At 38.3% G+C, this 27,434-nt stretch overlaps 1 protein-coding gene across 1 annotated transcript in view; it reads right to left on the bottom strand.

Moving 5' to 3' along the window:
- LOC146158164 (protein RRP5 homolog) overlaps window positions 1–26,792 on the bottom strand; it is a 31,605-nt gene extending 4,813 nt beyond the window's left edge. The window contains 16 exon segments of the mRNA XM_083383840.1: window positions 2,075–2,168; window positions 2,291–2,440; window positions 2,914–3,053; window positions 3,361–3,520; window positions 11,657–11,861; window positions 12,270–12,456; window positions 12,794–13,001; window positions 19,060–19,208; window positions 19,817–19,964; window positions 20,595–20,773; window positions 22,103–22,224; window positions 22,405–22,515; window positions 26,320–26,426; window positions 26,598–26,640; window positions 26,643–26,694; window positions 26,787–26,792. Coding sequence (XP_083239966.1) covers window positions 2,075–2,168; window positions 2,291–2,440; window positions 2,914–3,053; window positions 3,361–3,520; window positions 11,657–11,861; window positions 12,270–12,456; window positions 12,794–13,001; window positions 19,060–19,208; window positions 19,817–19,964; window positions 20,595–20,773; window positions 22,103–22,224; window positions 22,405–22,515; window positions 26,320–26,426; window positions 26,598–26,640; window positions 26,643–26,694; window positions 26,787–26,792 — 2,061 coding nt within the window.
- Between the last annotated feature and the right edge of the window lie 642 nt (window positions 26,793–27,434).

The following is a 27,434-nucleotide window of genomic DNA, read 5'->3' as shown; positions in this document are numbered from 1 at the left end:
TAACGCCTCAATTTAAAAAACTCACTGAGAGCAAGCGAGCACAACTATCTCATTAGTGATTTCATAAACATATTATTTTCGAAAAAAGTAACTGCTTTTGTAGTGCAGTTTATTTGCAACGTAAACTTGTATTTGCTTGGAAAGCAAGATTATACAAAATTATTTTTTTTTTAATATGGGTCGCCTTAAAAACGTGTTGGGAACCACTGCCATAGAGCATAGACAATAGACATATAATGTAGGACAATCTTACTCCATTGCCGTATTTCAACAGGATGGAAATACGTTTAGCGCGATATTTTAAGATCGATGTTTTGACGGACAGTGCTAAGAGCAGAAGCGCGACTTAAAGTACAAAGGAAAAAACACAGGAAAACAGCCGTGCGGAAATTACGGGCTACAGAGAAAAAGAGAGAGTGACGTCACACACAAAGGTTTCTAGGTTTCGGTTCGTTCGCAGGGCTCGATCCGTGAGAAAAATACTTGAGCGCAGGGCAAACCTGCCTGAACGACAGAAGGCTCGAGGGTGATTGGCAAAAGTGCCAAAACGCGGAAACACCCTTTCGGCGCGATTGTCTCGCCTGCGATTCCCCCTTTCCAGGCGACCAGAGTTGATTGGCACACTCGTCGCCAACTTCCATCGCCTGTCAGCCATCGGCGACGTCACAATGCGCCCGTCTGTGACGCGACAATGCCTTTGCATCGTTTGAAACTTCTCGGGAGCGTTCGCTCTTCTACTTTCGTCACGTACCAATCGCACCGCCTTTGTTTTTAGGTCGGGGAAAAATCGAAATCGGACTCTTTCGGGGCGGAAAAGAAAGGCGAGAGTTTGATTGTTTCTCATTGGAGTTTTATTATTATTGTAATAATATAATCATTTGGAGCGGGCGGCAAATATGAGAGCTCGGTAAAATTGCAGCCGTGCGAGAAACGTTCACGCATTTATGGGAACAATTTTTTTCCCGTGGAAAAACAAACACTTTAAACCTTGGAAGGATTGGGTGTTGGTTTTATCCCACGTTATCACACAAGTTGGTCAATTTAGTTCAGATTTTTTTCTTTTTTGTTGTATCAGCCCTCTTATAGTGCTTATACAAATTTACATGGGCTATTACGTGAGTTAGTTAAAATAGGTGTGTCGGTTAATAATCACCCATACAACTTTTCTTATGAGTGTTTTCAATTTTGATCTTTAGTTTTGCGCAGTATCATTTGTAACCAGTGGGCGAATACGGTGCGCCAACAAAGTGATTGTTAGAGAAAAAATAAATAAATACAACCTGCTCGTTGAAAATGCTAGTTAAAAAGCAATACAAAACCCTACACATCTACGACAGAGTTGTAATGCATTTTTATGAAATAAATTCCAAGACTTTTCAAATGTATATATATTTCCATAAACCTAAAGTAGTAACACTTTTACGTATTCTGAATATAATTTGAAAACAAAACCGTATAAATGCGATGGTAAACAAAATAACATATGGTATAAAAAATTATGTTACTGCGGTACTTTTTAAAAACATAACTCAAGGCGCAAATAAAGTAAATTCTAACTTTAAAAACTTTTGGAAAAAAAGGACTTTTTAATAGGTAAATGTATTTAAAGGCATTCAAAGATTCATACACCCTGTGGCAAGCAAGTACGATTATTTAGACACCTGTATTGTTGTCAATGCTTTTTGGCCCAACGCGACACAATCGAAACCGTTCTGCATTAACTTTGTTTAAATTCATTGAATTGTAATCCAATCCTTGGCCAACTGCCAGGATATGCAGTACAATCGATCGTATTTTGCAGCGACGCTCTTAGAGTCGCTTCTTTTCGCGCGCGTAGGTGTACCGTATAGCGCAAAGGATACGGTAACGAGCCGCCACCCCCTCGTTCCAAAGGAATTCGGAGTTGGTTTTGATCCCAAAATAAACTTCAAAAGGAAACGTTTGTTTTGAGAGCTCTTCAGCTTTGAATAACTGCAGTGGTTATTGTTGCGGTGGGCATTCCGGGGTTTGAATATAAAGCAGCCGACTGCTGTTATAAAAATAGTATGGGGCAAAGCGATTCGATTTAACATACCTTGACTTTTTTGGTTTCTTTAACGGGATTTTTTATCATTTCCTCGACGATCACTTTCGATTCAATCTTTGGCTTTATCTCCGTCTTGCGTTTTCTAAAAATAAACCAGAAAACTCACAAAATGGTAAATGATCGCAAAAACCTTTAATAGAAATAAAAAATTAATCTTATAAAAAAAAAGATTCAACTTGAATTTTTTTTTTAAATTGATCTTACTTAGACGCCGTTTCTCCGGGGTCGTTCTTTCCTGCAGTTCTCTTATTTGCTCCACGAAGAGGAAGTTTGAGTGACTCCGGAAGAGGATCCGGATGACCAGTGTCCTCCTCCAACAATGAAAGCTCAACCCTACCGTCTTTGGGCGAAACACTGTTTGCGAAACAAAAAGTTGAATGATCGGTTACAAATGTGGTTCTCAACCTTTTATGGCTTACGGCACACCGACTGGAATTTTCGTGTTTTAGTACAATGTCACTATAAATGAAACTGGAACAACACAAACAACTTAAAACATGTAGGAAAATGTCACTTAATATAATGGTCTCTAATCGTGCACAAATAGTTGTCTCAAAAAGTTCACCAATGTGAGCCAAAAATTCTTAAAAATTCTCAAATAACCTATCGACACCCTTGAGCATTAGAAATCGCACAACACAACACACTTTACCTTAAAGACCGTTACAGTTACAGCCGTATATGATTTTTCACAACAATATCGTATAAAATCCTTAACACACTCGCACACACACACACACACACACACACACACACACACACACACACATACATACATACACAGTTGAACTTCACTTTTCACGCACAATGAAGTTGGAAATGCATACCTGACTACGGAGCAGTGAACCAGTTTGCCGGCGGGAAAGTACTCGGCCATTTTGTCTTGTTTCGCCACGTAGTATTTGCTTGCTCGCTTGAAAGTCACTCGACCGTGACAAACGCGCGACAGAGTGACGAAAATTCCAGCCTAGATAAAACAAAGAAGTTACAACCTTTTGAGTAGCGCTTCTTAACCAGTGGGAGACTGTTTCAGGTTGGCCGAGCCTTTTTTCAATGAAATTATATTGACGCCAATTTCTGCATACCAACCACACCGTTGGTTTTCAGCTGGTTTCGCATACATTAAGTTATTTTTTTCGCCACGCCGTTTTGTCGGCAATTCAATAAATTCTCGGTATAAGGCACACATGGGGAAAATTGTTGAAAAAACATGCAAAGAATATAGTAAAATGTATCAAATCAACGAAAAACTTTAAAATTAAATCGTCTCTTGCCTGGGACGAAGACTTGATGTAACCACGAATCCGTTGTTTTGGCGATAAGTCGGTGGCGGTGACGTCAGGATCCACAACGTCAGTGGTGACGTCACCCACATTTGAGTGACGCGCGGAGAAAACAAGTTGATCGGAATTGTGGCAGTCGACAACAGAGCACCTGTCAGTTAAATCTTACGATAGCTAAGTTCCATTGACATTGGGACAACCATAACGAATATTATTTGAAAATTGGAAAGTTACAATAATTTAAGAAATGACAGGGACTTACAAAAGAGTGAATATCACGTCTTTTAATTGCTACCACCTAGTTTACGTGTTTAAATTATTTTGTGTTTGTTTTTTCAGAGATTGATGATGCCGGATTGGCGAAATAGATTTCTCTATAAATAAAACCTATAAATGACTGATTTTGACTCAGACAAGAAAGTCTAAAGTATATCGTTGCCATTTGTAGTCATTGTCGTCATTAACGTGTATTAGGGAGAGGAGATATCTTCTTTTTATATTCAGTTTGCATTGGGTATCACGTTTTACCTGACAACACTCCCGACTTTGAAATCTTCAAGTGGCTGTTCGTGAAATTGATCTCTGAGGTCCGTAATGAAGATCTTGCCGTGACTTTTGGGTTCGGTGTGAACCAGCAGCCCGTCGGGGACCACTTTGCGGACTTCCCCGTTGGTGACACAACCCTTGGCAAGAACCTGAACGTCTTCTTTAGTGCTGAGGTCAATCAACGCACCTAAAGCAGGGTTGATGTTGAATTAAAATTGACACTTGCCATTGTCCGGCGAGTGTCTGACAATCAGCAATTGACCGGACAAAACAACAACATTCGCCAAAATATCACGTTGTTCGCCCATTTTCGTCTTACCTAATTGCTTTTTTAAGTATTAGACCTGCTTTCTATTTCGGTGGGTTTAAAATAATAGTACTTAAATGGGCGGCCGTGATTTGTTTTTAAATGTGAATCCACAAAAAAGTGGGTAGAATAAGATATTTAAACAAAAATAACATGCCAAAAAATAATAGCTTTAAATATTAGTTAACTATTTTGAAAAATAACCATCCAATTTTCACAAAATTTTCACTTTACTTAAACAAAATCTCTGCATTGTGTAGAGCTCAAAATGTTACCTCTCCTGCTCAAAATTAGGTGTTTTCCATCGTTCCGCACCACTGCGCAATGGAACCCGCGGTCCGGTCGAAACCGGGTCTCGGCCTTTCGGGCCGTCAAAGGCTGCTGCGAGGCTAGTAGGCGGGGAAGAAAGGCGTTAACCCCTGGTTCCACCTCGACACGAACGCCGTTACTTTTTTTGTCATACTGAAAATGAAAATAGTTCGCTTATGCTAAAGATTTTTTAAAACTTTATTTTTACTTCGTTGTGTAAGCAGAAGTATACAGTATACACATTTTTTTTAGTATTTTCCTAATGATAAGTTACGCGATAATGTAAAAAACGCCTGTTTTCCCTTCGTAGTACAAGGTATAGAGATGTCAGATGTTCATAAATTAAATTCCACGTTTTACCTAAAAAAAAAGGCAAACTAACAAACGGAGGTCACCGCAACTAATCCCACAAAAAAACACAACATCGAATACGAAGTGCGATGAAAATACACCCGAAATACACCGATTGGAACACTTACATGTTTGACGTAGGCGGTCACGTGCGTGCCGGGCGGGAAGCGCTCGGTCAACGAGAGGTCACCGAGCTGCGCAGTGGCCCGAGTGCGCATCATGCTCAGCTCCGGCACGCCCCTGGTGGCGGATTCGTTGGTGATTTCGAGGAACTCCAAGTCATTTTTAGAGCAAGTCTACTTTGAGTCAAGTCAGTGATATAAAAATAAAAGGTTAAAATTTTAATATTGCTAAAGCCGTCCTATTATTGTAGGCAATATCTCAATTAAAAAAAATAACAAAAAAGCAACCCATGGTTAACAGACTGCTTTTCGTGCAAAATTTAGATGAGTTGCCCAATTCTAAAAACAATTGCATTATGAAAACACTTCCCTTCAACCAAGTAATTTGACACAAATTCAAGTCATTTGTACGAAAAACTTAAGTGCACTTAATTCAAGTCATTGACTAAAATCATTATCATTACAACACTGGGGGAAATACAGGAAAACTTTAAGTCACGTAAAAGGGATTTTTCTCTTAAAAAAATGCACATGTTACTGTTACTTTTAATTGAAAGGAGTTTGTTTTTTGTTTTGTGCTCATTAGGTTTACTTGTGTTTTTGTTTTAGATTTATCCTTTACTATGTATTAGTACGACAATAATTAAGGAACTAGACTTTTTACAATTGTTGCTGGTAATTAACTTAGTTGAATATCTGTTTATAAGGTATATGCATTTCCCATAACATTCTTGTTTTATATTTAATTTGAAATGAGTGTAAGGTAGTATTAGTTGCTGTATTTAACATATAACGATTTCTGCCTGTTTATGTTTCGAATTTAGCGTTTTAATTTTACAGTTTTCTTGAACTGAATCTAAACCAGGAGACAGCTGACTCGATGAACCTTGCGGTCTTTCGCTGTCTCCTGGGAATGTCAAATATTGCCAAACAATTTAATTTCGTCGATTTTTTAATATGTTCTAAATTAAATCATATCCTATCCTATGATTAAACTGGTTTAATGTCCACTGTTAACATTAACAGTACAGTGAGTTTGCTAATGCGCATTTCAATGTAAGTGCTTTATGACCTATATAAATGTGTAAGCATTCTATTACTTGCGGTCGTACGGTCAAAGGTCACTGAGCACATGGTGCCTTGACATTGTAGTTGTCCTTTCGGCAGTTGGTGTCAACACCTTGTCGCGGTAGGAGTTCACATTGTTATAGTTATTTGTAAGTGTTTGGCGATGATGTTTTTAACTTACACTGATGCTGGTTCTGTTTTAATAACCTTGTTTTGTATTCTATTTGAATAAGATATGAATCCACTTATGTAAGCCTTAGTGTGTTATTAATAAATTCCTGTACACTGATAAAGACATCAGTATCAGATCGGATCAATTAGTTTTCACGCACCATCGAGTTCTGCGGGTTGGACACCATTATCCTTTCCCATTCAGCTGCGCTCTGAGGAGTCCTGTCGTCGTCCATTAGCTCCTCCTCCTTTCTCCTGATCTCACTCTCCTCTTTCTCCTGTGCCTCTTGGATTTGCTTCTTCGATGTTTTCGCCTGTGGAGAAGGACCGAAGCGTTATGACGTCGTACGTCGTTGGACGTTCGCATTATGTACAGTTGGCAATGTTAGGTTGAATTTATTGAACGAACTATATCGGCATGAAACGTTCGGATTCCCGTTGCCTTTATTAAAATTAATTTAATATTGTTGAAACGGCAATTTTTTCATAAAAAAAGGGGTTTCCAGTATTGCGTAATTCTCTTTTACTCGAAGAAGAAAATTCACGTTATTTTATCTGGCGAAAAAAACATGTATTATCTTTAGAATTGGGTACATTAGGCACGAATATGTAATGTAGATTGATAATAAACTGCAAAGCCAAATAGGTCGAGTACATCGAAATCATCTAGATTAGGACGTTTTGATACGAACTTGTATCATCTTCAGTTAACATTAATCTAAAAGTACACAAGCTCGAATCGATTCACTCGACCATTTTGGCTTTGCAATTCATTATCTTGAGAATCAATCTTTTGAACTTCATACCGGCTTGTTGTCTTCGATTCCGCTGTCACCTTCCTCATCGCTATCACGTGATACTTTGACGTCATCCTCCCAAACGAACCCCGGGTCCATGACGTCATCGTGGGTATCTTCCACGGTTTTAGGTCCTTTAATCTGTACACGGAGTGTCTTAACAATTAAAGAGCGAAATACAAATGTGAATAACGTAAAAATAGAATTGTGGGAAAAATTGGCTCAACAATCTACAGCAGTTATTCTCAAAGGGCGGTCTACACTTCAGGGTCCATAGAGAACTTTAAAACGATTCAAAATAAAACTTTTGTCTTAATTACTTCAAACCTAAAATATAGTGTTGTATTGATTGACAAAGTTTTGTTCTTGTTTGTCAAAACTGGGCCACAGTTCACTTAAAAATTGCGAAAAAAAAAACAAAGTCCACAAAAAAAAATAGGGATCTGTGCCATAGAGCAGTGGTTCCCAACGCATGGGTCAAGACCCAAAGTTGGGTCGCCTGATTATTTTTGGGGCTCGCTTGTTTTTCAGGATATTGTATCTTTTCACAAGACTGGAAATCATAATCACAAAATATGAAAACTAAACAGCGAAACCGGCTGAAAGTTAAAGCTGACATGCGTGACTCTATATGCCCAAGCAAATTAACGCCTCAATTTCAAAAACTCACTGAGAGCAAGCGAGCACAACTATCTCATTAGTGATTTCATAAACATATTATTTTCGAAAAAAGTAACTGCTTTTGTAGTGCAGTTTGTTTGCAACGTAAACTTGTATTTGCTTGGAAAGCAAGATTATACAAAATTATTTTTTTTTCAATATGGGTCGCCTTAAAAACGTGTTGGGAACCACTGCCATAGAGCATAGACAATAGACATATAATGTAGGACAATCTTACTCCATTGCCGTATTTCAACAGGATGGAAATACGTTTAGCGCGATATTTTAAGATCGATATTTTGACGGACAGTGCTAAGAGCAGAAGCGCGACTTAAAGTACAAAGGAAAAAACACAGGAAAACAGCCGTGCGGAAATTACGGGCTACAGAGAAAAAGAGAGAGTGACGTCACACACAAAGGTTTCTAGGTTTCGGTTCGTTCGCAGGGCTCGATCCGTGAGAAAAATACTTGAGCGCAGGGCAAACCTGCCTGAACGACAGAAGGCTCGAGGGTGATTGGCAAAAGTGCCAAAACGCGGAAACACCCTTTCGGCGCGATTGTCTCGCCTGCGATTCCCCCTTTCCAGGCGACCAGAGTTGATTGGCACACTCGTCGCCAACTTCCATCGCCTGTCAGCCATCGGCGACGTCACAATACGCCCGTCTGTGACGCGACAATGCCCTTGCATCGTTTGAAACTTCTCGGGAGCGTTCGCTCTTCTACTTTCGTCACGTACCAATCGCACCGCCTTTGTTTTTAGGTCGGGGAAAAATCGAAATCGGACTCTTTCGGGGCGGAAAAGAAAGGCGAGAGTTTGATTGTTTCTCATTGGAGTTTTATTATTATTGTAATAATATAATCATTTGGAGCGGGCGGCAAATATGAGAGCTCGGTAAAATTGCAGCCGTGCGAGAAACGTTCACGCATTTATGGGAACAATTTTTTCCCGTGGAAAAACAAACACTTTAAACCTTGGAATGATTGGGTGTCGGTTTTATCCCACGTTATCACACAAGTTGGTCAATTTAGTTCAGATTTTTTTCTTTTTTGTTGTATCAGCCCTCTTATAGTGCTTATACAAATTTACATGGGCTATTACGTGAGTTAGTTAAAATAGGTGTGTCGGTTAATAATCACCCATACAACTTTTCTTATGAGTGTTTTCAATTTTGATCTTTAGTTTTGCGCAGTATCATTTGTAACCAGTGGGCGAATACGGTGCGCCAACAAAGTGATTGTTAGAGAAAAAATAAATAAATATAACCTGCTCGTTGAAAATGCTAGTTAAAAAGCAATACAAAACCCTACACATCTACGACAGAGTTGTAATGCATTTTTATGAAATAAATTCCAAGACTTTTCAAATGTATATATATTTCCATAAACCTAAAGTAGTAACACTTTTACGTATTCTGAATATAATTTGAAAACAAAACCGTATAAATGCGATGGTAAACAAAATAACATATGGTATAAAAAATTATTTTACTGCGGTACTTTTTAAAAACATAACTCAAGGTGCAAATAAAGTAAATTCTAACTTTAAAAACTTTTGGAAAAAAATGACTTTTTAATAGGTAAATGTATTTAAAGGCATTCAAAGATTCATACACCCTGTGGCAAGCAAGTACGATTATTTAGACACCTGTATTGTTGTCAATGCTTTTTGGCTCAACGCGACACAATCGAAACCGTTCTTCATTAACTTTGTTTAAATTCATCGAATTGTAATCCAATCCTTAGCCAACTGCCAGGATATGCAGGAAGCAATCGCGGGCTATTTATAAGCGGGCCCGTCGGGGTAAACGCAGCCGACTTATCATTGGGTGCCAATTTCAATGGTACAATCGATCGTATTTTGCAGCGACGCTCTTAGAGTTGCTTCTTTTCGCGCGCGTAGGTGTACCGTATAGCGCAAAGGATTCGGTAACGAGCCGCCACCCCCTCGTTCCAAAGGAATTCGGAGTTTGTTTTGATCCCAAATAAACTTCAAAAGGAAACGTTTGTTTTGAGAGCTCTTCAGCTTTAAATAACTGCAGTGGTTATTGTTGCGGTGGGCATTCCGGGGTTTGAATATAAAGCAGCCGACTGCTGTTATAAAAATAGTATGGGGCAAAATGATTCGATTTAACATACCTTGACTTTTTTGGTTTCTTTAACGGGATTTTTTATCATTTCCTCGACGATCACTTTCGATTCAATCTTTGGCTTTATCTCCGTCTTGCGTTTTCTAAAAATAAACCAGAAAACTCACAAAATGGTAAATGATCGCAAAAACCTTTAATAAAAAAAAAAAATTAATCTTATAAAAAAAAAAGATTCATCTTGAATTTTTTTTTAAAATTGATCTTACTTAGACGCCGTTTCTCCGGGGTCGTTCTTTCCTGCAGTTCTCTTATTTGCTCCACGAAGAGGAAGTTTGAGTGACTCCGGAAGAGGATCCGGATGACCAGTGTCCTCCTCCAACAATGAAAGCTCAACCCTGCCGTCTTTGGGCGAAACACTGTTTGCGAAACAAAAAGTTGAATGATCGGTTACAAATGTGGTTCTCAACCTTTTATGGCTTACGGCACACCGACTGGAATTTTCGTGTTTTAGTACAATGTCACTATAAATGAAACTGGAACAACACAAACAACTTAAAACATGTAGGAAAATGTCACTTAATATAATGGTCTCTAATCGTGCACAAATAGTTGTCTCAAAAAGTTCACCAATGTGAGCCAAAAATTCTTAAAAATTCTCAAATAACCTATCGACACCCTTGAGCATTAGAAATCGCACAACACAACACACTTTACCTTAAAGACCGTTACAGTTACAGCCGTATATGATTTTTCACAACAATATCGTATAAAATCCTTAACACACTCGCACACACACACACACAAACACACACACACACACACACACACACATACATACACAGTTGAACTTCACTTTTCACGCACAATGAAGTTGGAAATGCATACCTGACTACGGAGCAGTGAACCAGTTTGCCGGCGGGAAAGTGCTCGGCCATTTTGTCTTGTTTCGCCACGTAGTATTTGCTTGCTCGCTTGAAAGTCACTCGACCGTGACAAACGCGCGACAGAGTGACGAAAATTCCAGCTTAGATAAAACAAAGAAGTTACAACCTTTTGAGTAGCGCTTCTTAACCAGTGGGAGACTGTTTCAGGTTGGCCGAGCCTTTTTTCAATGAAATTATATTGACGCCAATTTCTGCATACCAACCACACCGTTGGTTTTGAGCTGGTTTCGCATACATTAAGTTATTTTTTTCGCCACGCCGTTTTGTCGGCAATTCAATAAATTCTCGGTATAAGGCACACATGGGGAAAATTGTTAAAAAACCATGCAAAGAATATAGTAAAATGTATCAAATCAACGAAAAACTTTAAAATTAAATCGTCTCTTGCCTGGGACGAAGACTTGATGTAACCACGAATCCGTTGTTTTGGCGATAAGTCGGTGGCGGTGACGTCAGGATCCACAACGTCAGTGGTGACGTCACCCACATTTGAATGACGCGCGGAGAAAACAAGTTGATCGGAATTGTGGCAGTCGACAACAGCGCACCTGTCAGTTAAATCTTACGATAGCTAAGTTCCATTGACATTGGGACAACCATAACGAATATTATTTGAAAATTGGAAAGTTACAATAATTTAAGAAATGACAGGGACTTACAAAAGAGTGAATATCACGTCTTTTAATTGCTACCACCTAGTTTACGTGTTTAAATTATTTTGTGTTTGTTTTTTCAGAGATTGATGATGCCGGATTGGCGAAATAGATTTCTCTATAAATAAAACTTATAAATGACTGATTTTGACTCAGACAAGAAAGTCTAAAGTATATCGTTGCCATTTGTAGTCATTGTCGTCATTAACGTGTATTAGGGAGAGGAGATATCTTCTTTTTATATTCAGTTTGCATTGGGTATCACGTTTTACCTGACAACACTCCCGACTTTGAAATCTTCAAGTGGCTGTTCGTGAAATTGATCTCTGAGGTCCGTAATGAAGATCTTGCCGTGACTTTTGGGTTCGGTGTGAACCAGCAGCCCATCGGGGACCACTTTGCGGACTTCCCCGTTGGTGACACAACCCTTGGCAAGAACCTGAACGTCTTCTTTAGTGCTGAGGTCAATCAACGCACCTAAAGCAGGGTTGATGTTGAATTAAAATTGACACTTGCCATTGTCCGGCGAGTGTCTGACAATCAGCAATTGACCGGACAAAACAACAACATTCGCCAAAACATCACGTTGTTCGACCATTTTCGTCTTACCTAATTGCTTTTTTAATTATTAGACCTGCTTTCTATTTCGGTGGGTTTAAAATAATAGTACTTAAATGGGCGGCCGTGATTTGTTTTTAAATGTGAATCCACAAAAAAGTGGGTAGAATAAGATATTTAAAAAAAAAAAAAAAAAAAAAAAAAAAATCCAAAAAATAATAGCTTTAAATATTAGTTAACTATTTTGAAAAATAACCATCCAATTTTCACAAAATTTTCACTTTACTTAAACAAAATCTCTGCATTGTGTAGAGCTCAAAATGTTACCTCTCCTGCTCAAAATTAGGTGTTTTCCATCGTTCCGCACCACTGCGCAATGGAACCCGCGGCCCGGTCGAAACCGGGTCTCGGCCTTTCGGGCCGTCAAAGGCTGCTGCGAGGCTAGTAGGCGGGGAAGAAAGGCATTAACCCCTGGTCCCACCTCGACACGAACGCCGTTACTTTTTTTGTCATACTGAAAATGAAAATAGTTCGCTTATGCTAAAGATTTTTTAAAACTTTATTTTTACTTCGTTGTGTAAGCTGAAGTATACAGTATACACATTTTTTTTAGTATTTTCCTAATGATAAGTTACGCGATAATGTAAAAAACGCCTGTTTTCCCTTCGTATTACAAGGTATAGAGATGTCAGATGTTCATAAATTAAATTCCACGTTTTACCTAAAAAAAAGGCAAACTAACAAACGGAGGTCACCGCAACTAATCCCACAAAAAAACACAACATCGAATACGAAGTGCGATGAAAAAAAAAAAAAAAATACACCCGAAATACACCGATTGGAACACTTACATGTTTGACGTAGGCGGTCACGTGCGTGCCGGGCGGGAAGCGCTCGGTCAACGAGAGGTCACCGAGCTGCGCAGTGGCCCGAGTGCGCATCATGCTCAGCTCCGGCACGCCCCTGGTGGCGGATCGGTTGGTGATTTCGAGGAACTGATGAGTGCGGACGCTGCGGCAGCCGATCACGTGACATTTCACCGCTTGACCTACTCGCAACCTGTAAAAAAGAAAAACGCACTGAAGTTTTTAAAAACACCCAGTTTTAAGGGTGACGTATACAACGAAAGTGTTTGAAATATGTAAGTTTTATGTAATAAAAATATCAAAGCCCATACAGAAGTACGTATCATTTTGAACGTTTTTAAACTTTGATATTCTTATTACGTCTTACTACGACTCAAAGAATTATACTATAAAGTTTTATCTGTTTAGTAAGTCATTTCGCATGATCACCGCAAAAAAATGGTATGACGTTAACAACATGTATCTACTAACTGCGGAAAGCACAGTTACAAAAATGCAGAGATTAGATTAAGGGGTTTGTCCAAACTGTATACAGAGGAAAGGTATCAATGGTCAATTAAATAATGAAAATTTAGCCAAAACGACCGATAGAAGTTAGCAGGACTTCTTAATGTAACAGAACACGGTTAAAATTCGGGCACGGCAAAGTTAAATAAATATGCTACTCCCTTAATAGTGCTCAGTTTACCTGGAAAGCGGCATGACGTCATCTGCCAAATCTTTCTCGACTTCGGAAGCGTGCAGCCTTCCCACTAGGGGGCGCCCGTCAGTCCTTGGCAGCGAATCAATCAAGACGAGCGCGCAAGTGGCTCGTATCGATTTAACAGTGCCCGACACCTGGAAACATCACATGCAAAATAAAACATAGATTCTTAAACGATGGGATAAAACATAGATTCTCAACAATAGGACGGGGTGGCCGTGTAATTCAATTTTGAGCGGTTTTAATTTTGTCAAGGGAAAATACTACTAGAACACGCTCGATCGTATACAATCTAATTTTTCCGTTTCGTACAACTATTTCTAACCTGGAGGGCGTTATTCGTTAACATGATGTACCGGTTGTCCCCCACCCAAAATAAATGCATTATTCCTTTGTGTTAATTTATTTGCCGCCAAATTTTTTTAAGGACGAAAATTCGCATACAAACCAGGCCAAACAAGTGTGGTGTTGGTCCCACCTAATTTGCATAGAACGTCAGACTACAATCAAGGAAAGGCTTTGGAAAAGCAATTGTTTACTAAATGGACATGCTTAACTAAATAAAACTTTAAATGGTTTAGGTTAGGAGCCGTATTATATATATTAAACAATTAATTGAATATAGTGCTTAATTCCATTAAAGACCGGTGTTCTGCTAAAGAAGTAAGATTGCAACTAAACACGAAAAAATATCAAGAACGGTATCAGAACACGGAATCGAAGGTGTGTTTGGGAGGGTTACCTCTTCGCCGATCCGAATGTTGCCGAAATTTTGCGAAAAGTCGCCGAGCGACGCTTCGGACAGTTCCGAGTCCTGACCAACCCTCTTGGTACCAACTCCCACCTTCAGCTTCAGCTCGCCGTACAACAGGAACTGAAGAGAAAAATCACTTGTATGGTCGCTTAATGCCGTGTGTGTGTGTCTGAACATTATAGAAAAAAAAAAACAGGAAAACAGCCGTGCGGAAATTACGGGCTACAGAGAAAAAGAGAGAGTGACGTCACACACAAAGGTTTCTAGGTTTCGATTCGTTCGCAGGGCTCGATCCGTGAGAAAAATACTTGAGCGCAGGGCAAACCTGCCTGAACGACAGAAGGCTCGAGGGTGATTGGCAAAAGTGCCAAAACGCGGAAACACCCTTTCGGCGCGATTGTCTCGCCTGCGATTCCCCCTTTCCAGGCGACCAGAGTTGATTGGCACACTCGTCGCCAACTTCCATCGCCTGTCAGCCATCGGCGACGTCACAATGCGCCCGTCTGTGACGCGACAATGCCCTTGCATCGTTTGAAACTTCTCGGGAGCGTTCGCTCTTCTACTTTCGTCACGTACCAATCGCACCGCCTTTGTTTTTAGGTCGGGGAAAAATCGAAATCGGACTCTTTCGGGGCGGAAAAGAAAGGCGAGAGTTTGATTGTTTCTCATTGGAGTTTTATTATTATTGTAATAATATAATCATTTGGAGCGGGCGGCAAATATGAGAGCTCGGTAAAATTGCAGCCGTGCGAGAAACGTTCACGCATTTATGGGAACAATTTTTTTCCCGTGGAAAAACAAACACTTTAAACCTTGGAAGGATTGGGTGTCGGTTTTATCCCACGTTATCACACAAGTTGGTCAAATTAGTTCAGATTTTTTTCTTTTTTGTTGTATCAGCCCTCTTATAGTGCTTATACAAATTTACATGGGCTATTACGTGAGTTAGTTAAAATAGGTGTGTCGGTTAATAATCACCCATACAACTTTTCTTATGTTTTCAATTTTGATCTTTAGTTTTGCGCAGTATCATTTGTAACCAGTGGGCGAATACGGTGCGCCAACAAAGTGATTGTTAGAGAAAAAATAAATAAATACAACCTGCTCGTTGAAAATGCTAGTTAAAAAGCAATACAAAACCCTACACATCTACGACAGAGTTGTAATGCATTTTTATGAAATAAATTCCAAGACTTTTCAAATGTATATATATTTCCATAAACCTAAAGTAGTAACACTTTTACGTATTCTGAATATAATTTGAAAACAAAACCGTATAAATGCGATGGTAAACAAAATAACATATGGTATAAAAAATTATTTTACTGCGGTACTTTTTAAAAACATAACTCAAGGTGCAAATAAAGTAAATTCTAACTTTAAAAACTTTTGGAAAAAAAGGACTTTTTAATAGGTAAATGTATTTAAAGGCATTCAAAGATTCATACACCCTGTGGCAAGCAAGTACGATTATTTAGACACCTGTATTGTTGTCAATGCTTTTTGGCCCAACGCGACACAATCGAAACCGTTCTGCATTAACTTTGTTTAAATTCATTGAATTGTAATCCAATCCTTGGCCAACTGCCAGGATATGCAGTACAATCGATCGTATTTTGCAGCGACGCTCTTAGAGTCGCTTCTTTTCGCGCGCGTAGGTGTACCGTATAGCGCAAAGGATACGGTAACGAGCCGCCACCCCCTCGTTCCAAAGGAATTCGGAGTTGGTTTTGATCCCAAAATAAACTTCAAAAGGAAACGTTTGTTTTGAGAGCTCTTCAGCTTTGAATAACTGCAGTGGTTATTGTTGCGGTGGGCATTCCGGGGTTTGAATATAAAGCAGCCGACTGCTGTTACAAAAATAGTATGGGGCAAAATGATTCGATTTAACATACCTTGACTTTTTTGGTTTCTTTAACGGGATTTTTTATCATTTCCTCGACGATCACTTTCGATTCAATCTTTGGCTTTATCTCCGTCTTGCGTTTTCTAAAAATAAACCAGAAAACTCACAAAATGGTAAATGATCGCAAAAACCTTTAATAAAAATAAAAAATTAATCTTATAAAAAAAAAGATTCATCTTGAATTTTTTTTTTAAATTGATCTTACTTAGACGCCGTTTCTCCGGGGTCGTTCTTTCCTGCAGTTCTCTTATTTGCTCCACGAAGAGGAAGTTTGAGTGACTCCGGAAGAGGATCCGGATGACCAGTGTCCTCCTCCAACAATGAAAGCTCAACCCTGCCATCTTTGGGCGAAACACTGTTTGCGAAACAAAAAGTTGAATGATCGGTTACAAATGTGGTTCTCAACCTTTTATGGCTTACGGCACACCGACTGGAATTTTCGTGTTTTAGTACAATGTCACTATAAATGAAACTGGAACAACACAAACAACTTAAAACATGTAGGAAAATGTCACTTAATATAATGGTCTCTAATCGTGCACAAATAGTTGTATCAAAAAGTTCACCAATGTGAGCCAAAAATTCTTAAAAATTCTCAAATAACCTATCGACACCCTTGAGCATTAGAAATCGCACAACACAACACACTTTATCTTAAAGACCGTTACAGTTACAGCCGTATATGATTTTTCACAACAATATCGTATAAAATCCTTAACACACTCGCACACACACACACACACACACACACACACACACACACACACACACACATACATACATACACAGTTGAACTTCACTTTTCACGCACAATGAAGTTGGAAATGCATACCTGACTACGGAGCAGTGAACCAGTTTGCCGGCGGGAAAGTGCTCGGCCATTTTGTCTTGTTTCGCCACGTAGAATTTGCTTGCTCGCTTGAAAGTCACTCGACCGTGACAAACGCGCGACAGAGTGACGAAAATTCCAGCCTAGATAAAACAAAGAAGTTACAACCTTTTGAGTAGCGCTTCTTAACCAGTGGGAGACTGTTTCAGGTTGGCCGAGCCTTTTTTCAATGAAATTATATTGACGCCAATTTCTGCATACCAACCACACCGTTGGTTTTCAGCTGGTTTCGCATACATTAAGTTATTTTTTTCGCCACGCCGTTTTGTCGGCAATTCAATAAATTCTCGGTATAAGGCACACATGGGGAAAATTGTTAAAAAAACAAGCAAAGAATATAGTAAAATGTATCAAATCAACGAAAAACTTTAAAATTAAATCGTCTCTTGCCTGGGACGAAGACTTGATGTAACCACGAATCCGTTGTTTTGGCGATAAGTCGGTGGCGGTGACGTCAGGATCCACAACGTCAGTGGTGACGTCACCCACATTTGAGTGACGCGCGGAGAAAACAAGTTGATCGGAATTGTGGCAGTCGACAACAGCGCACCTGTCAGTTAAATCTTACGATAGCTAAGTTCCATTGACATTGGGACAACCATAACGAATATTATTTGAAAATTGGAAAGTTACAATAATTTAAGAAATGACAGGGACTTACAAAAGAGTGAATATCACGTCGTTTAATTGCTACCACCTAGTTTACGTGTTTAAATTATTTTGTGTTTGTTTTTTCAGAGATTGATGATGCCGGATTGGCGAAATAGATTTCTCTATAAATAAAACCTATAAATGACTGATTTTGACTCAGACAAGAAAGTCTAAAGTATATCGTTGCCATTTGTAGTCATTGTCGTCATTAACGTGTATTAGGGAGAGGAGATATCTTCTTTTTATATTCAGTTTGCATTGGGTATCACGTTTTACCTGACAACACTCCCGACTTTGAAATCTTCAAGTGGCTGTTCGTGAAATTGATCTCTGAGGTCCGTAATGAAGATCTTGCCGTGACTTTTGGGTTCGGTATGAACCAGCAGCCCGTCGGGAACCACTTTGCGGACTTCCCCGTTGGTGACACAACCCTTGGCAAGAACCTGAACGTCTTCTTTAGTGCTGAGGTTAATCAACGCACCTAAAGCAGGGTTGATGTTGAATTAAAATTGACACTTGCCATTGTCCGGCGAGTGTCTGACAATCAGCAATTGACCGGACAAAACAAAAACATTCGCCAAAATATCACTTTGTTCGCCCATTTTCGTCTTACCTAATTGCTTTTTTAATTATTAGACCTGCTTTCTGTTTCGGTGGGTTTAAAATAATAGTACTTAAATGGGCGGCCGTGATTGTTTTTAAATGTGAATCCACAATAAGATATTTGAACAAAAAAAAAAAAAAAAACTGCGCAGTTGCCCGAGTGCGCATCATGCTCAGCTCCGGCACGCCCCTGGTGGCGGATCGGTTGGTGATTTCGAGGAACTGATGAGTGCGGACGCTGCGGCAGCCGATCACGTGACATTTCACCGCTTGATCTACTCGCAACCTGTAAAAAAGAAAAACGCACTGAAGTTTTTAAAAACACCCAGTTTTAAGGGTGACGTATACAACGAAAGTGTTTGAAATATGTAAGTTTTATGTAATAAAAATATCAAAGCCCATACAGAAGTACGTATCATTTTGAACGTTTTTAAACTTTGATATTCTTATTACGTCTTACTACGACTCAAAGAATTATACTATAAAGTTTTATCTGTTTAGTAAGTCATTTCGCATGATCACCGCAAAAAAATGGTATGACGTTACAAAAATGCAGAGATTAGATTAAGGGGTTTGTCCAAACTGTATACAGAGGAAAGGTATCAATGGTCAATTTAATAATGAAAATTTAGCCACAACGACCGATAGAAGTTAGCAGGACTTCTTAATGTAACAGAACACGGTTAAAATTCGGGCACGGCAAAGTTAAATAAATATGCTACTCGCTTAATAGTGCTCAGTTTACCTGGAAAGCGGCATGACGTCATCTGCCAAATCTTTCTCGACTTCGGAAGCGTGCAGCCTTCCCACTAGGGGGCGCCCGTCAGTCCTTGGCAGCGAATCAATCAAGACGAGCGCGCAAGTGGCTCGTATCGATTTAACAGTGCCCGACACCTGGAAACATCACATGCAAAATAAAACATAGATTCTTAAACGATGGGATAAAACATAGATTCTCAACAATAGGACGGGGTGGCCGTGTAATTCAATTTTGAGCGGTTTTAATTTTGTCAAGGGAAAATACTACTAGAACACGCTCGATCGTATACAATCTAATTTTTCCGTTTCGTAGAACTATTTCTAACCTGGAGGGCGTTATTCGTTAATATGATGTACCGGTTGTCCCCCACCCAAAATAAATGCATTATTTCTTTGTGTTAATTTATTTGCCGCCAAATTTTTTTAAGGACGAAAATTCGCATACAAACCAGGCCAAACAAGTGTGGTGTTGGTCTCACCTAATTTGCATAGAACGTCAGACTACAATCAAGGAAAGGCTTTGGAAAAGCAATTGTTCACTAAATGGACATGCTTAACTAAATAAAACTTTAAATGGTTTAGGTTAGGAGCCGTATTATATATATTAAACAATTAATTGAATATAGTGCTTAATTCCATTAAAGACCGGTGTTCTGCTAAAGAAGTAAGATTGCAACTAAACACGAAAAAATATCAAGAACGGTATCAGAACACGGAATCGAAGGTGTGTTTGGGAGGGTTACCTCTTCGCCGATCCGAATGTTGCCGAAGTTTTGCGAAAAGTTGCCGAGCGACGCTTCGGACAGTTCCGAGTCCTGACGAACCCTCTTGGTACCAACTCCCACCTTCAGCTTCAGCTCGCCGTACAACAGGAACTGAAGAGAAAAATCACTTGTATGGTCGCTTAATGCCGTGTGTGTGTGTCTGAACATTATAGAACGTTCAATGTTGTGGGTATGTTAACATTATAGAGCGTTGAAACAATCGTGCAACATACTTGTTAAACCGTTTGTTATATTGTCGTTTCAAAAAGGGCACACAATCACTTGATATGTGAAATACTGAATATTTTACTTTTTACCTAAATTAAAAAATGATTACCTAAAGTAAAAAATGATTACCCAGATTACTTAAAAGTAAAAAATGCTATTAAAAATGCTGGATCACCTATAAAACTGGTATCAAGAATATAATATTGTGTTGCAGGTGGAATTTTAAACGCTTTGTTTTGTGGGTGGATCATTTATTTGTATAATTTGTATTTAATACCGGATCTCAATAACGAAAGGATCAATCGTTAAAATCATGAACAGAATATTTCAATCTCCTTTCAGGTGGAATTTTAAACGCTTTGTTTTGTGGGTAGATCATTTATTTGTATACTTGTTTTGTCTCAGACGTAGATAATTACAACGACACCTACGCCTACTTATAGGGAGGTGTCAGACACGCAAGAAGTTAAAAAGTATTTAAAGTTCCCAAGGAAAGATTTAGAGTTTTCTGTCGGACTAAAGTCCTTACCACGTCTTAATGCTGACTTGTACGACCTGGTTGACCTTGAATAACCTTTGCTCGGGCTCGCAACTGTCGTTCCAGTGCATTCTAGTGCCCACAACCACGATTCGTCCGTCGCTTTTGCTGTAGCCAAATGCAACGTCATCGTTGACATGCATGACGTAACAGTGAACCGACGCCGGGGTCTGAAAAGTTGGTTTTATTTCTTTAAAGCTGGGGTTATTAAACTAGGGTCCATGGATCCCTTGGTGGTCCGTGAACTAGTTTTAGGGGGTCCGTGAACTCCTAATTGAAATATTAGTGTAGATTTAGGAAGTAATCAATATATCAAAGAAAACAGTATAATTAAAAATAAAACGGTTTTGCACTGAATGTGTATTAGGACTCCATTTTACTTTTACATTTTTGGACAGAAATCAGCAGATTTATGAAGTCTATTTGTATTGCGACCAGTTTTCCCTCTAAGGTGCGCAACTGCGCAATTGCGCAGCCACACCAGGCAAATTGCGCAGTAAAATTTGCTTTTGCGCACTTACATCATTCTCAAATTAAAACTAAAATATCTTCACTTTTTGCCACAACAGTTTGAGCATTTCGCATTGGTCATTTTTGATTGATGTTTGCAGCAAAAGCAAATCAAATCCTCATTGACGATTGTGACGTAATAAATTACTTTGTCTAATCGGCTGTGTATGTTTTTTTATCTCAAGTAGAATTAAATGTCTACTCAGCAAATTAAAGACAAAATAGGTTTAGAACAGTGCCGAATACAGCAGTGGAGTGTTTCACAATAATTCGGGATCATGAAACCGAAGTGCATCTTTTAGGACGAAAATATTTACCACAATTGCAGTTTTTAAACGATTTCTGTGCAGATAAAGCTGTGGGGTCAATAATGGCCCTCACAAGTTGACAAAGTCATCTTGACAAATGAAAATGAGCAAATTGTTCGTAATTCTTGATTGTGCGATAAAGGCAGCAGCAGCACGCATCCTATTTTTGAAAATGAGACACTTTGTTAAATTAACCCAAATATTCGGATATTTTTTCGCGCTACCGCTTTGTTGCCATATCCTTGAACATATTTAAGTTTATTGAAAATGTTTGTTTCATGAAATTACGCTTTGTGACGTCATCTTTAAATTTTTCACGCCTGGCCTCAATACAAAAAACAACGATTTGGCACGGATCCCAGCCAGCGCAGCCTGAAAATATTCTTGCGCACTACAAAAAATATTTGCGCAGTAGAAAATTTTCTTAGAGGAAACACTGATTGCGACGTATATTTATGACGTCATTTTTGACATTTTTTTGCCTACCGTGGTTCATGCGAGCCAAAAAAATTTTTTCGGGACCCGCGGTAAAAAAAGTTTAAGAACCCCTGCTTTAAAGGATACAAATTACCAAAGAAAATCATGAAAATTTTGAACGGTAAATGTGTTTCAAATCGAATTTTTATTGAGGGCTGTTTTACAACTATCGAATAAACATATATTCGTAAAACCTCTACTGACCTGTTCAGTTTTTTTATCCGATTTGTATCGTTTCACCACCGACGATATGTTGGTCAGATAAACAGTATTTGATGAGTTGTCCAAGTGCATTGCAACAGCTTTTGCGCTGTCACAATGTTCGTCTGTAAAACACACACTTTGTGTGAAAATGAATTTTTCTGTAATATCAAGACAACCCCGTTTTAGTCAGGGTTACACATATAATAAAGTATAAACGCCTATTGTTTATATTTACTCAAATATGTGATAAGTTGTTTGTGAATGAAAAACGAAAAAATCACACAGATTTGAAACCAATTTACCAGGTTTGTTAAGTAGAACGACTTTGGAGTCGTTTTGGGCACTCTCAAATGTACAGCTTCCATCTTCTTCAATCTTAATTTCAACGATTTCTCCGACGTTAAAGCCTTTATCTGTAAAAATGGCAAAACATTTTTTTTAACATGACAATAGGAAGGACTTTTTATCAATATTCTTTCTGAATGACCGAGAAAATGAGGACAATACTACTTCCCAAAAATTAATCTTGATATAAATGATTTCTATTTACGCTAACTGCTTTTCAATATTTAAATCTGTAGCTTATACTAAAAGTTAGGTTTTACACTAGTAATATTATTTGCGAGTATTTCATTATATGGGCCGAAAATTTATTTTCGGGACATATCTTGTTTTTGCCGTTATTCTTTTTTGGTTTTCTATGGTTTCCTATGGTTTCCTATGGTTTCCTATGGTTTCCTATGGTTTCCTATGGTTTCCTATGGTTTCCTATGGTTTCCTATGGTTTCCTATGGTTTCCTATGGTTTCCTATGGTATGTTTCAGACCGACTTTTGTCCGAAGCTTTATAGAAAAAGTATACATCGTAGAACCTTCAAATTTTCAGACATGGCGTAGAGTGGTATGTAGGTGCTTTGTAAAAGTTTATGAGGCTGCACTCCCAGGGGCCTTTGCTTGGGGGGTAAAAACCTGAAATATTGCGTTTTAGCACTTTGTAGCTAACGACAGCCATCTAGCAGCAGAAAAACTTTCATACAGAATTCGTTCATATTCGCTTGCTTTGTCCAGCTTGTGAAGTGACGAAGCGACTTACCGCCTGCTGGGCTTTATTGTCCCGCGCGTGAGACTTTCATTGTGCGAAGTGGCACGTCCTAAACTGGGCTCGTGCGACTTGCATTTTAAAACGAGGCTTCTCTTTAGTAAAATTACTTAATGCTGTTAAGAAACAACTTATTTTACCGCCGCAAATTTAAATGCAAAATCTGGTGGCAACTCTAATCCAACATATCAACACCAGGCCTACACAACTTAAAATTGTGTGTTGATATGTTGGATTGGAGTAACATACTATACAGTAGAGATGTTCAAAGCAGAATATCGGCGAATCATTTATAATGCTTGCTTTCAATGCGGCGTTAGTTTTTTTTCGGGCGACCAATTACTTCGCGATAATCTTCGCCTAATAATTAAGTGTCAATAGGGTGTATTTACCGCCGCAAGTTTAAATGCGAAATCTTAAGGCAGTCTACGCCTCTCTGTTAGCACCTGTCGTGCATCTTGCTCCAACCAGCATACTACCAACATCAGGCCTAAACATCTAGCAAAACTTTCGATTTAACAGTTTGCGTATTGAGAACATAATAGTGTTTTTCATATTGTTTAAAACTACAGATTTAAAGCCTGTTTTAACAGTGATTGCTCGGACCAAGCCATGGTAAAAAATTACCGAGTAAAAGTTTGCAAAACTATAGCAAACCATAGGCGTTAAACCATTTTTAGTCTTTAAGAGAATAATAATATTTGCTTTTCAAACACGTAAGCTGGTCAAATTTTAATAAAATGACCATACGCATTATCTACGTAAATTCTATTTATCAAATATATGTTTCGATCATTCCCTAAATTCTACGCCATATTTGAACCCCTTTCGCATCAAAGGCATAAGTTAAGTGGGGAAGTTTTCGGCCCATATCTGTTTTTGCTTGCAGAAACAAGTTAAGGAAAATAAAAAAACAAAATATATAATATAAAGTACACAATACAAAATATTTAAAAAAAAAAAAAAAAAATAAAATAAAATAAAAAAAATAAAATAAAGTAAAAATTCAAAATAAACACTAAGCCCTGAAAATATACCCCCTGACAAAATATACAACAACCGCACCCCCGCTATGGCATGTTTCAGACCAATTTTTGTCCAGAGCATTATAGAAAAAGTGAACATCGTAGAACTTTCAAATTTTCAGACATGGCGTAGAGTGGTATGAAGGTGCTGTGTAGAGGTTTATGAGGCTGCACCCCTAGGCACCTCCAATTGAGGGACAAAAAACGAAAGGTTTATGTCATCGTTTTAGTTCATAACAGCTATCTACTACTATCTAGCGGCAGAAAAACTTCAATACAGAATGCTTTCATATCACTTGCTTTATTCAGCTCGCGTCGCGACGAGGCGGCTGCTGGTATCCCTGCTGCGCCCTATTGTCCCGCGCGTGCAACATTTGTGTTGGAAGTGGCTTGCCTAGTAAAACTATGCACATGCAACTTGCAACTTGCCTTTCATAAAGAGGCCTCTCTAAGTAAAAAACCTATTGCTCTTACAACACAAAATATTTTACCACCGCAAATTTAAATGCGAATCCTACAGGCAGTGTACACATCTCTGTTAGCACCTGTTGTAATTGTTGCACCATTCAAACATATCAACACCAGGTCTAAACAAATATAATTATACAAGGGCCGCAACAACAAAAAGCTTAAGTTTAACGCATTCTTAACGACGACGTTACAAAGCTACGTCATACCATGGCGTCATAAATAAATAAATCTTGCGTTTATTGGATTTAAATTGGCAAAACTTTCAATATAAAACGTGGCTTATTAGGCACATAAACGTGTTTGCATTTTGCTCAAAACTACAGATTTAAACTCTGTTTCAACAGTGATTGCTCAGATCAAGGCATGGTAAAAATTTCCACAGTAAAAGTTGGAAAAAGTATAGCAAACCATAGACGTTAAATCATTTAGAGAGAATGAAAATATTGACTTTTTAAACATGCTAGCTGACCAAAATGTAATAACATGGCCGTAAGCATTATCTAAGTAAATTCTATTTATCAAATATATGTTTCGATCATTCCCCAAAATCTACGCCATATTTGAACCCCTTTCGCATCAAAGGCATATTTTAAGTGGGGAAGTTTTCGGCCCATATCTGTTTTTGCTTGCAGAAACAAGTTAAGGAAAATGAAAAACGAAATATATAATTTAAAGTACACAATACAAAATATTAAAAAAAAAATTAAAAAAAAAAAAAATTAAAATAAAGTAAAAATTGAAAATAAACACTAAGCCCTGAAAATATACCCCCTGACAAAATATGCGAATCATTTATAATGCTTGCTTTCAATGCGGCATTAGTTTTTTTTCGGGCGACCAATTACTTCGCGATAATCTTCGCCTAATAATTAAGTGTCAATAGGGTGTATTTACCGCCGCAAGTTTAAATGCGAAATCTTAAGGCAGTCTACGCCTCTCTGTTAGCACCTGTCGTGCATCTTGCACCAACCAGCATACTACCAACATCAGGCCTAAACATCTAGCAAAACTTTCGATTTATTAGTTTGCGTATTGAGAACATAATAGTGGTTTTCATATTGTTTAAAACTACAGATCTAAAGCCTGTTTTAACAGTGATTGCTCGGCCCAAGCCATGGTAAAAAATTACCGAGTAAAAGTTTGCAAAAGTATAGCAAACCATAGGCGTTAAACCATTTTTAGTCTTTAAGAGAATAATAATATTTGCTTTTCAAACACGTAAGCTGGTCAAAATTTAATAAAATGACACATTATCTACGTAAATTCTATTTATCAAATATATGTTTCGATCATTCCCCAAATTCTACGCCATATTTGAACCCCTTTCGCATCAAAGGCATAAGTTAAGTGGGGAAGTTTTCGGCCCATATCTGTTTTTGCTTGCAGAAACAAGTTAAGGAAAATGAAAAACGAAATATATAATTTAAAGTACACAATACAAAATATTTAAAAAAAAATTTAAAAAAAAAAAAATAAAAAAAATAAAATAAAGTAAAATTGAAAATAAACACTAAGCCCTGAAAATATACCCCCTGACAAAATATACAACAACCGCACCCCCGTCTAGTTACATATGTTATCATCAATGGTTAGTTTGGGTTACATACAGATAACTTAGGCTACCTGTTTTTAAATCAGATATCCAGTTGGTTTGGGGACAGTACATTTCAATTCGTGGCTGGCTTTGTCGTTCGAAAATGCATTCTGATGGGCGCAAAGATACCAGGAACCTGTTAAAAGAAAACACGCGTTTCACTTGGTTTCTTGTAAACAGGTAATTTCGATGAATCAACAATATTCAAATTTGCGTACACGACGAGTTTAACTTTATCTCTGGGTTTTACTAACACACGCTAAATGTGGCTAAACGATATTGGCCCAAATGACAAGGTGCAACGTACCTTCGCTTTTCCTGTTCAACACTTGTAACCATGGCAACGACGACTGTCCAGCAAACAGCTGACCGCTGGTTGAAGCCAAGTATTGATCGCACATCGCCTGGAAGAAATTTGAACAACGGTTTTAAAATATTAAAAACATGTTCGCTATAGGCTAGGTATGTGCATTGTCATTTACGCGGTCACTTATACTACCATGATCTCTCTAAACTACTTGTTTCATAAAAAAGCTCCTCTACTAATTGTGTTTGTTGTCCAAGGTTTCGACAATTTATGCAAGTGTTCTTGATTATTTATTTTTTATTACCATTACACCAGGTAGCAATAGTTTATTTTCCATTCATTTAAGTACAAATGCTAAAATTGCAGAGGTTTACGCAAAAGCGAATTTAAGTGATCCATAGTCCATACACGTTTCACATATTTTCGATTTAATACCGGACCTCAATAACGAAAGTACCAATCGTTAAAATCATTAACAGAATATTTCAATCTTCAGTATTACGTATAGTACATCGAGAGCGGTGTAACCTCTGACACCCACAGTGATTCATAGGGTGCCCCGTATAGATTGACGTCACCAATAGTCTATCGCACGTGAAATGTCAGTCAAAAGAGGAGATGAATCACGAAACACTTCATAAGTAAGAGTGTACAGCCGGTTTAGTGCGCAAGAACCAACGTATGGTGATTTTATTAAATTTAGACCAGCTTACGTGTTTGAAAAGCAAATATTATCATTCTCTTAAAGACTAAAAATGGTTTAACGCCTTTGGTTTGCTATACTTTTGCAAACTTTTACTTAATTTTTTTACCATGGCTTGGGCCGAGCAATCACTG

Source organism: Ascidiella aspersa, chromosome 3 (assembly GCF_963924565.1).
Source record: "Ascidiella aspersa chromosome 3, kaAscAspe10.2, whole genome shotgun sequence".
Taxonomy (NCBI): domain Eukaryota; kingdom Metazoa; phylum Chordata; class Ascidiacea; order Phlebobranchia; family Ascidiidae; genus Ascidiella; species Ascidiella aspersa.
This window is presented reverse-complemented; position numbering and strand designations above follow the sequence as displayed.